The sequence below is a fragment of the Cinclus cinclus genome, chromosome 27, assembly GCF_963662255.1.
Source record: "Cinclus cinclus chromosome 27, bCinCin1.1, whole genome shotgun sequence".
In the NCBI taxonomy this organism is placed as follows: domain Eukaryota; kingdom Metazoa; phylum Chordata; class Aves; order Passeriformes; family Cinclidae; genus Cinclus; species Cinclus cinclus.
Window position 1 is genome coordinate 2,025,922 of NC_085072.1, and position 13,829 is coordinate 2,039,750.

At 53.6% G+C, this 13,829-nt stretch overlaps 1 protein-coding gene across 1 annotated transcript; it reads left to right on the forward strand.

Moving 5' to 3' along the window:
• Window positions 1-1,553: 1,553 nt before the first annotated feature.
• CD34 (CD34 molecule) lies at window positions 1,554-13,595 on the forward strand. The gene is made up of 8 exons (XM_062509697.1): window positions 1,554-1,605; window positions 6,993-7,136; window positions 7,980-8,272; window positions 8,357-8,446; window positions 10,596-10,743; window positions 11,025-11,071; window positions 11,893-12,057; window positions 13,395-13,595. Exons 1-8 carry the CDS (start codon window positions 1,554-1,556, stop codon window positions 13,593-13,595), a joined length of 1,140 nt encoding a protein of 379 aa, XP_062365681.1.
• Window positions 13,596-13,829: the final 234 nt, after the last annotated feature.

Consider the following 13,829-nt stretch of genomic DNA (forward strand, 5'->3'; position numbering starts at 1 on the left):
CTACAATAAATGTGGAAATACTATTTGAGGATTTCTTTGTAGGAACACCATCCTGTCCTTTTTTTGTGTGCGTTTTTTAACCCTTTTCTGGCTGTAGCCAAATGATGGTCGTTCCTGCCCAGGAAAGGAGCTTGGAATGAGTTCTTAGGTCCTTTAAAGCCCAAACCAGTTTTTGTGATTCTGTGACTGTAGAAGTGTTACAGGAGCATCCACACAAAGATAATACATTGAGTAAGAGCTTCCTCATCCTTCTTGCCACAGCTTTTTTTCCTGTCCACCTCATTTTTCAGTTTCCTGTTCCCAATGACTCCTTTAGTCACCTCATCCTCCAGCTGTAAAAAAAAAAAAAAAAAAAAGATGGAATTAAGACTGGAGTTGAGTTTCCCAATTGTTCATCTCTTATTTTTTTTATACCCAAAGGCCAAAATGTGACTCCCAGACTGGTTTGGGTTGGAAAGGATATTAAGGATCTTCTCATTCCACCCCCTGCCATGGGCAGGGACACCTTCCACTATCCCAGGGTGCTCCAAATCCCATCCAGCCTGGCCTGGAACATTCCAGGGATGCACATCCCTGTGTGAGGACACAGAGCATCCCTCGTCCTGCCCTTCCTGAGCTGGTCCCACGTGTGCCTGCAGCGCAGTCACTGAAGAACCAGGGAGCCAAGTTTCCCATTGGTGAGGCTCAGCCTGGCAACGAAACTGCAGTCAGAGTTCTGTGCTGCTCTCAGAGCTCCCACGAAGAATTCCTGACGAGCTCAGGGAAGTTACTGCCCTCCTGTCCTGCTCCTGCTCCAGCTTTAATGCCAAAGTTCTTGCCTGTGGGTTTTCCTCTGCCCCAGACCTTCTCTAACCCATCTCGTTCGTGCTCCCGGTTTGACTGGAGTTGATTTAGTGGAGCTAATGGAGTTGCTTCTCTTCAGGTCAGCGATGATTTCACATCCTTGAGTTCCTTGCTTAATTTGCTGAGAAAATTCCCGATTCTGAAGCCCATTTTCAGCATTGCCTTGTTTTCCACGGTGCTGGGACTGCACTTGGGGCTTGCTGGGCTGGACCTGGGGTTCCCCACATCCCTGCTCTCCTCGGGCTGGGTTTGCTTTGCTCTGATGAAAGCTCAGCTGGAGGCTGGGCTGCAATCCCTGCATCCAGCTGGATCAGGCTGTGTCCCTGCCTTGCCTTGGACAGGAAAGCAGCAGCTCTCAGGAAAGAGTTAATCCCAGCGAGCCTTTGGGATCCTTTGCTGGGGAGAGGGCTGATCTTTTGTTTGTTTTGAAGCTGCTGGCAGGAAAGTGGGGAGGAGAAAATTACCTAAGTGATAGTGAGGTTGCCATGAACTATATAAAACTGGGAAATCAAAGCTGAGAAACTCCACCTCGCAGTCCTGAGCCACAAGCACAACCCCTGAAGAGAAACCCACCCCACAAGTGAGTGATCTCAAAGGCTTGAACTCCAACCAAGCTGCATGAGCTCAGAGCTGCTGTAGGACTGAGGCTGTCCCGGCCGGATCCGCTGCACTGGGAGCAGGGAATGCTGACTTTGGGAATTCTCACAGCCATGAAGTGGAGGCAGCTCCTCTGCATCGCCGTCTGCGTGCTGGAGCTGGCTGGTGAGTATTGATGCCCCAAATCTCCTGGTCACAGCAGGGACAGCTCCTGGGAGCTTGGGGGGAAGAGGCTTCTCCAGGAGTTTGGGATTGGGTCCCACCCAAAAACCCTGCGGTGACATTTCACAGAGCAGCGTTTGCATCAGCATCCCGGCCAGTGTGCTGGGGGGAAAACTCACTGCTGCTCTGCAAAGGTCAGGAATGGGGGTCTAAACTCCCCACAAAATCCTGGATAGCACGAGGGGATGGGAATGCAAAGAGTGCAGCCGCAGTTCAAGTTGTCTCTCAGCCTGCGCTGGTGTAAATGAGCCACGCTTTTGTTTTGTGGTTGGAACTAAACATTTGCTGAAAATCAAATGAATCCCCATAAATATTAAAATCTCCTATTGCAGCTCTTCAAATATTCATCATATGAAGCAATGAATAACAGCACTGAGATTTTCTCGAGGTGCTACTTTTTAAAGGGTTATATTTTAGGGAAATATTGTCATTTTTGTCCCCAAACCCAACAGCCACGAGGTAATAAAAAAAGGACTAAAAAAGTGAAGCAGCTCTCTGTGTGTTGCCTGGTGTGCTGGGACAGGAGCCAGGAGCCTGCGGGTGTCTCCTCAAATGTAATTTTTTCTTTCTCACACAAATGTGAGCGATGAGATCTCTTGCAGGAATTCACTGGGTTTTGTTCTCTTGTTTCACAGAGCTCCTTTCATGTTCCCCTGGCTGCCCAGGTAAATTGCCCACCTGAGCTGCTGGCTGACCCTCCAGTCTGCGTTAATTTTACAGGAACTGCAAAAAACCCCTCAATTTTATTTGAAAAAAAAGAGACATTCAGGACTGTGAGGTTGGGCTGAACTGAGCGAGGACGTGAGACAAAGGTGTGAGGCAAACCTTGAACTTCAGACCTCGAGTTCCAAACCTTGAGTTCCTTGTACAAAACAAAAGTGATGGAAAAGTGATAAAAAGCTTGAATTTTGGAAGGACAAAGCCACTGGGCAGCAGGGGCTTTAATGCTGCAAAATGTCCTTGCACAGCCCAAGCCCATCATTCCTGCAGGATAATCCTGGCTGGAAAGGGGAGGAGGTTGATTTCTCCTCGGTGTAGCTGCTGGGAAAAGCCAGGCAGCTCATCCTTGGGGCTCTGCTTGTTCCTCAGCTCCGTGGGGAGTCCCAGAGAATCCATCAAACGTTCCCGTTGTGCAACTCCCATGGAAATCCCAGTTCTGTGGGTTTGGGCTCAAGTTGCTCCTGGCAGCGTTGATGAGGGTGGGAGCACCGGGCTCCTCCTGATCCCAGGACACCTTCAGCTAAAGCCACGTGTTTTATAGGAAAAAAAAACAAAACAACAAACCCTTGTGCCACACTGGGACAGGGGCAGGAGTCCTACAAATGTTGTGTGTGGATGTGGTGAGGGGAGGATGGAGTTTGGGTTCCGGGTTGGAATGGAACTCCGGATGGAGTTTGGGTTCCTGCAGAGCCAGGAGCAGCCTGGTCCAAGCCCACAGGAACAAATCCCCTGGGAAACCCAACCTCAGAGGCAGCAGAGCCCTGGCAGTGCTCCTTGTGGCCTCTGCCTGTTTCTCTGGGCTTCCTCCTGAGCGTCCCCCCGGTCTGCAGAGTGGGCTGCTGCTCCCAGACCCTCCCAAGCTCCTGGGAGGACGCTGTGAGCAGCTCCTGTTGGAAAACTGGGGATGGATAAAGCCCATGGAGAGCTGTCCTGTGCTTGTCTCAGAGTGCACGTGGAAAAGGGAGCATGGATTGTACTTGTACCTAATAAAAATGCTGTATTTCTTTTACTTAACCTTTCACCTTTCTTTTTTTATATATTTTTCATTCATCTCCGCCAAACTTGATTTTTAGAAAAATCTCTTTTCTTGCCATTTTCACACACTCTTTCTTTCTTCCACTCTTTTTGCAACACTTAGGAAAGTTCTGAGTATCAGGAAAGGAAAAAGAGGCTTTAAAACTTCCAGCTGCTGGAGTTTAACATCCTTTAGAGGTTGCTGCTCCAGCCAGGAGAAATCTCAACCCCGGGAAGGTGCTGGGCTCCCGAGCTGCCCGAGAGGCCCCAGTCCCAAGGAAAGCCTCGCAGAAGCAGCTGGGCTTTGGTGTGGCAGCTCGGGGGGCTCCCCCAGCCCCCGGCCCCACACCCACATCCTGTCTGGGCGAAGGAAAAGGGGGAGGGGAGGGATTTTTTTATCAGATATTTCCAGAGGGAAGAGGGCTCCACCCGCTTGAATTCCTGCCACATGGCTGAGAGCTGTGGAGCTGGAAAAGGCATGAGTAATGCCGGCTGGAGTCCTTGCAGGGGCTGCTGGGGGAGCTGGGGCTGGCTCCAGCCCCAGGGCTCTGCATCCCAGGGCTCCAGAGCTGCTGTGCTGCATCCCACAGTTCCACACCCTCCTCTCCTGCATCCCATTATCCCTTTACCTCCTCTCCTGCATCCCATTATCCCTTTACCTCCTCTCCTGCATTCCATGGTCCCTTTACTCCCCTGCATACCACGGTTCCAGAATTCCTCTCCTTCATCCCATGCTCCCTTTACGCCCCTCCCCTGCATCCCACGGTTCCAGAATTCCTCTCCTGCATCTCACGGTTCCATACCCTCCTGTTCTCCAACCCGTGGTTCCTCAGCCTCCTCTGCAGCCCTGGGACCAGCAGTGCCCTTGTTCCAGCTCAGGGCATCCCTCTGCCATAGCCCCTGGAGCTCCTGGAGCGCTCATGGAGCTTGGGAATAAACTCTGTTAAAGACAGAGCTGGAGGAGCTCCCCTGGCCCAGGGCTTGTGTGCCAGGTGCCCAATGAACCACAGGTTGATCCAGAGGTTGCCCAAGAGATCTGAGCCAAGACCAGCTCAGGAGGTGCAGGTCCTGCCCAGAGATTCCCAGTGGGATTCACCTCCCTCAGTTCTGTTTGCTGTGGGTGCAGGATTGGGATCCAGGGGTGGAAACTTTCCTCCTCTTTCCTGAACCTTTGCCACTGCAGAGCTTTTCTGTGGCTCTGGCTTAGTGCTCAGGGATGAGTCTTGGAACAAGTTTAACATTTATATTGCTGCCTTTTCTTTATTTAATCTAAGATCCTTCCTAAGCCCCCATTATTAAAATATCTTCAAAAAATAATTTCCTTTTTAAAACCTAGGTGGGTGAACACGGTGGGTGCTGTAAAGTGCAATTTTCTTTCCCATCTCTGCATGGTTTTGCTCCTGCACGTGCTTGCATTGCCAGGTGAAGATTTCTCCCAGGTTAATAAATAGCTTAACTTAAACTCTAAACCCTCAATCCTAACAAATTGACAAAGTTTAATGAAGCCATTAAAAATGTATGGTGCAATAAATAACCCTCTTTAGCTGAGCACCACATGGATTATCCAGCCCACATCTGGATCATTATTTATCTCATGAGCCCAAAGATTTCAAAAAAAAACCTCATCCATGTTTTGTGGAAAAGCTCCTGCACGTGCTCCAAGAAAGGCAAGAAAAAGAAATCCAAAGTGACAACTCCTCTCCCAAATCACACCGAGCTACAGCCAGGCTTCCATCCCAATACTCAGTGCTGAAAGGGCTTTGATTAGAAATACCTGGGGTGCTTTACAAACATCTGGAAGAGTTCAAAGGTGTTCGGGTGGCTGTGGCACTTGGGGAGGTCAAGCCCCGGTGCTGCATTGTTCTGGTGATGTTCTAGTGATGTAAAGTTTCCTGCCCCTGGCCACGAAAACACGGACTTGTGCGTAAAGCCTGGCTCTGGCTTTGTGCTGCTCCTTATTCTGGGCACGCTGTCACGCCTCCTGCTTTTGATTTGTTAAAAGTCATCAGGAAAACTCGGTGACTTAACCAGCTGGAAATGAATTGTCTTGGAGAAGAAGGAACTTCTCCCCCCCTGAAATGAAAGCTGTGCCAGAACCTGAATTCCAGCTCCAGACACCTGCACCTAGCAGGGCCCCCCTAGAGCAGCTGTGGGATGGGATGGGATGGGATGGGATGGGATGGGATGGGATGGGATGGGATGGGATGGGATGGGATGGGATGGGATGGGATGGCATGGCATGGCATGGCATGGCATGGCATGGCATGGCATGGGATGCACCAGCATGGCATGGCATGGCATGGGATGGCATGGGATGCACCAGCATGGGATGGACCAGGATGGGATGGACCAGGATGGGATGCACCAGCATGGGATGGACCAGGATGGGATGGACCAGGATGGGATGGACCAGGATGGGCAGCACCAGTGTGGGCAGCCCCACAGGACCAGTCTGGGCCCCACGTTTCCCCTCTGGCCCGGGCTCCCACAGCAGGACCAGCAGAGCAGCTCTGCCCCAGCCACCCACGGCCAAAAGGAGCCCCGGTGCCCTCGGGCTTTGCTCTTCACCAACCCTCCAGGATCTGTGCAGCTGACCCAGCCACGTCCTGCCCTGGTGACACAGCAGCTCCTGCCAGGCCCCTCCCCAGTGCCCAATTCCCAGCTCCCAGTGCCCGGTGCTGCTCCCCTGGCAGCAGATCCTGCCCGGAGCTGGAGCCGGCGCCGGTGGCTGCTCAGGACCTGCCAGAGCTGCTCCATCTCTCAGGGTGGTTTGGAAGGATGAAGTAACTTTTCTTGGAGCTGGGGCTCCCCCGGGCAGAACTACAAATGAAACAACACATTCTGTATGATTTTCTCTTTAGTGCCTGGATAAGAATCTTAAACACCAAGAGCCCTGGGGTAGGGACTGGAGCTGTTTGTTAAAGGTGGGAATAGATCTTAGGGAGAGAGAAGGTGAAGGAATGGGGAGAAATGCATTTTCACTGACTCACACTCACATTTCAGAAGGAAAAGCTGGAAGTGTCTTCTCTGCAACGCAGCAGGAAGCAATATATAAACTTTAAGTTAGAACAGCAAACGTCTCTCCAAACATTCTGCTTTACCTCCAAAGATGTTTTTGCTCATGAGTCAGGGCTGATCCCAAGCCAGTGGGAATGTTTCTATTTACTTTGAGATTGTGCCTGCAACTGTAAATCCAATTTATCTATCCTGAGGCACACAAGTGATCTCTTCCAAGGCTTGATTCTTTCCTCCCAGGATTATAAACCCAAACCCTGAAATCCAGCTTTGTGCAGTGCTTTGTGCATCCACCAGCGAGATGAGGATGGGGTGGGGTGAGGGTAGGAACGAGCCTGTCCTCCTCCTGAGAGCCCTGGAGCCCCTGCAAGGGCTGAACCAGAGTCTGCTGCTCACCCAGATGAAAAGTTTCACCCTGAGCCTCTCCCAGATGTGCTCCAAGGCTTCCTGCCAGTCTGGGGCAAGAGAATTTGGGAGAGCAGCTAAATCTTTCCTGCTTTCCCCCAGGAGCTCAGGGCTGGGCTGGGGGATCAGCAGCCCCTAGGAGTTCTCTTTTCCCTAAGAGCTCCCTCTTTCCCCAGGCTGTGCTGCTGAGAGCACGACAGACATCCCCACACCGACAGCCACGGCCGTGGCAGCGAGGGACAGCAGCAGTGGGACAGCCAGCACTGCCAGCACTGCCAGCACAGCCACGGGACACAGCAGCAGTGCCAGAACAACCCCTGGTAACCTCTCCCTTTGTTCCCTCCGTGATTCCTGGTTGATAATTAGATTTATGAAGTGCACAGGTTCGCACTCTTAAAGCATGGTTTGTGCTCTCAAAAAAAAAAAAAAAAAAAAAAAAAGAGGCTGAGTACGGTCAAAGGTTTAATTCCATCCCAAAAAAATCCTGCCTTGGGACAACTGACCCAGGTAGCTCAGCCCTATCCTGGTAAAAACAAAAAGCTCAGTAATGTTTATCTCACACATGTTGGAAGGGAATGGCTTTAATCTGGAAGAGGGGAGATTTAAATTAGATTTTTTTGAAGGAATTGTTCCCTGACAGGGTGGGAAGAGCTGGCACAGGGTGCCCAGAGCAGCTGTGGCTGCCCCTGGATCCCTGGCAGTGCCCAAGGCCAGGCTGGACATTGGGGCTTGGAGCAGCCTGGGACAGTGGGAGGTGTCCCTGCCGTGGCTGGGGTGGCACCGGGTGGGATTTAAGGTCCCTTCAACTCAAACCAATCTGGGATTCCATGAAGGGAGGCCCAGCTCAGGCTCTGAAGGGCTCTGAAGGGATGGGAGGATGCAGGGAGCCTTTCCCTGGTGCTGTCTGGGATTTCTGGAAGCCTCGGGGTGAGGAGGAGCTGGGGGTGATGCCGGGGGGGTTTGGCAGTGGGGAAGGAGCCCATGGTCCCCGAGCATGGGCTGTGAGTAACAATTAGGCAGCAGGACCAGGGCTAATGAGGGCTCCTTGGAGAGCCAATGGCTCCCGGCGCTGCCGTGACAAATCAATATTTGATTCGGCCACGCTCGCAGCTGGCAGGGTTTAAAGCTTTCTCCTGTGTCCTTCTCTTTGCGTCTCCTCCAAGATGAAGCCACAGCTGGGTCCGTGGCCACCAACTCGACGTCATCAGAGCTCCTTGGGCAGCTGAGGACGAGCTCCCAGCCCAGCCAGGCCCCCACATCTCTGCCGGGCACCCCCCTGGAGCCACGCGGGATCCCGGGAGTCTCCACAACCCAGACCCCCCCAGGGACAGAGCCCAGGGACAGGGCACAGCCCTCAGACCCCGCGGTGGCCACGACCAGCTCTGCGGCCAGCCTGGAGCATCCTCCGGAGCCAGCTGCCACCACAGCCCTGCACACAGGCAGGCACAGCCCCCAGGTGAGCTTGGGGCTGCTGGGGGGCTGCACTGTCCCCCAGCCCCAGCAGGGCACTGACACCAGCCCCGTGGGCTCTCCCTTCCAGCCTCCCCTCCCTGCCATCGGGTGCCACGGCGTCAGAGGCGAGGGTGACACTGGAGCCATCTGCCTGCAGCTCAACGAGTCCAACACCTGCGTGAGTGAGAGGGGGCTGCCAGGGTCACCCAGCAGCCCTGGGGGGCTCTTTGGGGTGGGGGAGCTGCCAGCAGTGACCCCCGGGCAGAGCAGCTGGGCTGGGCCGGGCTGGTGCAGGAGGGGATGGTGCCAGGAGCATCCCAAAGGGGTGGATCCCAAAGGGATCGCAGCGGTTCCAGGGGAAATGCAACCTCCCGATTGCATAAATCCTCCTTTTTTCTTTGAGCTCTGGGGTCGGTTCAGTTTCTAAAGCATCTCCCACCGTGTCCAACGGGAAGCTGCTTTTGTTCTTCTTCTTCTTCCTCTTCCCTGTTGGGAACAAAAAGGGCCTTTTTTTGTCTTGCCAAGTGCCCTAGGAAAGAAAACAAGGCACTGGAAGGAGCTGCTCAGTGTCCCCAAGAGCTCCTGAGGGAATTCCAGGCTCTCTGTGACCATCCTTGGCCTTGTGCACCAAAAATGAGACGTTTATAACACAAGGGGGGTCTGCTGTGGGTGCGAGGAAGAAACCTTTCCCACTGGAGGCACAGCCTGCCCTAGAGGGTGGAAAGTGCTGGAACTTGTGAGACAGCAATGCCCTGTGTGAAATACATATAAAACACACCATTTTAGTTTTGCCACTGAGCCATGCTGCTGCCACTTGGGATGAGTGAGTGTGACTTGGCTCTCCTCTGCAGATGAGTGATTAAATGGCATTTCGGCTCGTTCCTGTTTACAGCGGCTGCACTGGAGCAGGAATCCCCAGGGAAGCTCCTGCAGGATTCCGATCTCAGATGCCATCTAGTGGGCTCTGATCCCGTCTGGGTACAGGGTTTGTGCATCCCGTGTATAAATGGATGGATACGGCACATCCAGAGCATCCCCCAGAGCCATGGCTCACACACCCCCAAACCCTCCCTCCGCATGAAACAACCCAAACATCCCCAATTCCCACCGGGGTTTTCTGGAGGCTCCCACCCCACAGCAGAGCCCTGGGCTGGGACCAGGCAGCTTAGGCTGGAGCTGGGAACCAGATAAGAGCAGTCCTGGAGAGGCCAGCCAGGAGGAACCGTGTGTCCCTCTCTCCTGCTGGCCTTTCCCGAGGCAAATGAGCAATCAGCTGGCACCCGGTGCTGCTAATTGCAAAGGGAAACTCTGACACTCCGATGAGTTCTTTCCACAGCAGAGAAAGGAAAATACACACTCGGGTCTCTTGTTCCATCTTGGCCTTCCTCCTCCAGAGCCAAGCTCTATAGAAACAGCTGAAAATGATTTGTTTGTTGTTCTCCTGTGGAGCATTTTTGGGCACCCGGAGGATGGAGAGACCCGAGCGTGGTCCTGGGGCAGCTCTGGGGCAGAGGGAGGAGGGCACTGAGCCCTTGCCAGGGCAGGGGGGGTTCTCCTCTTCCCCAGCCCCAGCAGTGGGATTTGGGGCAGGGCTCAGCAGAGCTGTCTCTGTCTCTGGGGTGGGCACAGCCACGGCTCAGCTGGGAGGATTCCAGGGAGCCTGGGAAGGGTTTGAGCAAAGCTGGGCTCTGTCCTCGAGCCCGGCTGTGGCTGAAAGTTGTCCCCAGGAGAAAGCCCATCCTGTCTGATCCAGAAACTGGCCCGCAAAGGCTGCAGCTCCTCACTCCTCTTCCTCTTCCACCCCAGAGTCAGTGCAGTTCTAAAATGTGAGAAATTTGTGTTGTTTTACCTAGCCTTTGATCAGCACCCTAGCAAAAACACAAGAAGACATTTCCTAAACAGGAAGGCTCAATGGTTTTTTGTTATTTCCCTCCTTCCCCAGCCCCTGCCTGGGACTCTGAAACAATAGGGCTCTTCAGTAGTTCCAGCCCAAAAACTGGGGACGCTTGCCATGCGATTCAGAGCCTAAATTTAGCTTTGTTTAAATGCCACGTTCAAGAGTTGCTAATAATATCTCCATTTGATTTATTCTCATTAAGTTAAGACATGAGAAATGAGCACCTCCAAGGTGTTGGGTCTGTGAGCAGTGCTGGAGTGGGAGGGGAGGGTCTGGCACCCAGCTCAGCTTTGCAGGGCATAGAGATTTTTTAGGCATTTTTTCACCAAAATTCACATGGGAAAGCACAACACCTCCACCAGCGTGGCTGAAGCAGAGAATTGCTCAGTTTGCTTGGTTTAATGGTTGTTCTTTCTGAAAAATTTTGCAGGAGCAATTTTTAGAGAGCAAGGGATGGGATTTTTGGAAAGCAGTATGTGAAAATAGAACCCACACCGTGGAATCCCCCTGTGAAATCAAACTCACTCCATCCAGCCTGGACAGAGACTGTTTGCTCCTCATCCTCAAAGGAGAGAAAGGTCAGTGGAGGTCATTCCTTGGCTGTGATCCCCAGATAATGGTGTGGGCAGTGGGACAGCGATTCCTTGTGGGGAAGACAGATCCGGGGAGAAGAAACCCCTCTGCAATTCTGCTCCTCCTTCTGGGGTCCTGCTGCATCCCTGGAGCCGTGGAACTGCCTCCAGCAGCAACCTTGGCTCCTCTGTGCGTGGGATGTATGGATGTGATGTGTGTCACGTGTGTGATGTACACCCCTCATGTGTGTAACGTGGGATGTGCTCTCCTGGTTTAAACCTTGCAGATCCTGACAAACTTCTGAACACGCTCCAGAAGTCTCACTGGGAAAAGGTAAATCCCTTCAGCAAATTCAGCTGCAAGAAGTGCCTGGCCAGGTGGTTGGAGGGATGAGAGCCTTAGATGTTCAGCTGAGGATGGGGGAGATGCTGAGCCTTGGACCTGCCTCCAGGCTGGAGGTGCCTGAGGAGTGCAGAGACCCCGGCACTGCCCAAGGCCAGGCTGGACAGGGCTTGGAGCACCTGGGACAGTGGGAGGTGTCCCTGCCCATGGAAGGGGTGGCACTGGATGATTTTTAAGGTCCCTTCAACCCAAACCAGCCTGGGATTCTGTGGTTGGAGCCAACCACCAGAGGTGTGGTGCAGCACAAGAGAACCAGTACACCCCTTGGGGGCAGAAATGCTTGAAATGGGTCAGTAAAATGCTGCAGCATTTTCTCAGCACAGGTTAGACCCCAACAGTAACTCTCAGGATGCAATTGGCACTCGGCTTCCTCAAAGGACCAGGCTGGCATTACTGAATTCCTCCTGCCAGCACTCCCCTGAGTGGGGCTGAGCCCCAGGTGTCCCTCAGGGTACAAAAGGCAGAGCTGCAGCACTCAGAGCTCTAAACCCCAGGGTGTGACCCAGAGGACAAAACTCTGTGTGCCACAGGAGATCCAGGCTGGGAATGAGCCTGTGAGGACGTGAGGGCTCCCAGGGCTGGGGCTGAGCTGGGGCAGCAAAGCCCAGCTCTGTTTACGTGCAGTTTCCCAAGGAGGTGAGGAGCAGCATTGTTTGAAGCCTGTGCAGCAGATGCAAACGTTTCCTGTTTGTCCCACTCCCGGCTCTCTTTGGTGGTGTTTTGTTCTTTTTTTGTTTGGTTTTTTTTTCCAGTTTGGAATAGAATCCCTTAAAAAGGAGAGCACGAGGAGCCACCGGGAGCCTTCCCAGAAGACCCTGATTGCCCTGGTCACATCTGGGCTGCTGCTGGCCTTCCTGGGCCTGGCTGGGTATTTCCTGATGAAGAGGCGCAGCTGGAGCCCCGCGGGACAGAGGCTGGTCAGTGCTTACAGGTGGCAGAGCCGCAGGTAGAAAGGAGCCCGGCAGCACAGGGGGGTGCTGGGGGGAGCAGAGGGGGATCCCCACCCCCTGTGCCTCTGTGCTCACCCCACCGTGTGTCCCCCAGCTCGTGGGACAGCCTGGGCAGGGCAAGGAGCAGGGACAGGGGGAGAGGGAACCTCTCTGATTCTTCCAAAATCAGCTCCTGCAGCAGCACTGCCCCTTTCACGCACGTACTTCCAGGTCTAACACTTATTTTTGCTCAGCAGTAAGAACTCATCCAGCAAGACCCCTCCAGAGCCACTGAAACCTTATGAATGTGTCATTAAAAGTGACGCCCTTTAATTTCCATTCCTTGTGCGAGTCCCTTGTCTGTACCCGTGCTGTAATAAAGGCAATGTCTCCCCACCAGCCATGGTAATAAAACATATCCAGAAAGAAAGAGGCAGAAATTTCCTATTTCCATTCTCCCCTTTCCAGGCAGGGCTGACCCTGAGGACTCCTCCCCACCAGTAACTTCTGAGTAAAGTGAGACCAGGTCATGATTTCCCCATCACTGCCCAGCAGCTGTGTCCTGAGAGGCCATCAGGACATTTCCTGGCCAGGAACGATGTCCCCAGAACACACAGCTGGGAAATGCCTGTGTCAGGGGCAGGGACACTGCCTCCGTGTCCCTGATGCTGGCAGCAGGGGCAGTGAGTGCCATGGAAACCCCTGGCAGTGCCAACCCCAGCTCCAGGTGAGGCACGTCCAGCCCACCCAAAAGAGACCGAGTGAGCTACAGCCAGCAGTGCTGGATGCTGCTGAGGGAATTCCAGCTGGGAATTGCCACCTGGGATCACCACTGCCAATTCCAGGGCTGCACAACATCTGGGGAATTCTTGTGAGGGGATGGAGGCAGCTCTGGATCCTCCAGAGGCAGCTGCTCCTCACAGCAACAGCAGCACCCAGCCCTGCAGAGGTGAAGTTCTGGCAGCGAGCTCTGCACTTCAAAGGAAGGGGAAGGGAAGAAAAAGAGGGAAGGAAAAGGGAAGAAAAAATTTCCATCGCTTCCATTCATTGGTGATACTTCCTTGGCCAAAGTGGCCAGCAGATGTTTTGTCCCAATTAATTTATTAAAGTCAGCCCCAAAACCTGGTTAGGAGAAAACAACAAAACCTGGCAGCTTCTCTTGCAGGTGCTGGAGATAAAACTGCAGTTCCTGGGTGGTTTTCTCGCTCCACCTTGGTTCTGGTCAGTGAGAGCTGTGCCCTGACCTGCGGCTGTTTGTCCCTCCTGCCTGGGCAGATCCCACAGCCCTTTCCCTTCCCTGACTCTGTCCCTTGTGTCCCTGCCAGGCTGAAGACCCCTACTACACGGAGCACAGCAGCCAGGGGAACACCCTGCTGATGACACCCTCCCAAGAGCCAGCGGAGCTGCAGGAGAAGCCAAACCTCCCAAACCTCAACGGGGCCACCCAGGAGAACGGGACGGGCCAGGCGTCCTCCAGGAACGGCCACTCGGGCCGGCAGCACAGCCCCGCTGACACCGAGATGTGACCGGCCCAGAGCCCCTCGGGAGCCACCGGACGGACAGGGCACGGCTCACTTCTGTGGACACACAGACAGGGAATTGCAGACCTTCTGTGTTGCTGTTATTGTCTCTGTGAAGAACTTCAAAATCAGCCTAAAGCACATTAAGGGCCAGAGCTGCCAAAGAGCAGCTTCTCTGCTGCCTCCTCCTCCTCCTCCTCCTCTCACTGACCACACAGGACACTTTTTTGCAGCTGTTCT

What these genes read in the sequence shown, in the direction of transcription:
- CD34 (XM_062509697.1), top strand. Translation starts at nt 1,554, where the DNA reads ATGAAGTGGAGGCAGCTCCTCTGCATCGCCGTCTGCGTGCTGGAGCTG. An exon ending in CAGTGCCAGAACAACCCCTG is followed by an intron (nt 7,137 to 7,979) that starts GTAACCTCTCCC and finishes GTCTCCTCCAAG; the next exon opens with ATGAAGCCACAGCTGGGTCC. An exon ending in TCAACGAGTCCAACACCTGC is followed by an intron (nt 8,447 to 10,595) that starts GTGAGTGAGAGG and finishes AAAATTTTGCAG; the next exon opens with GAGCAATTTTTAGAGAGCAA.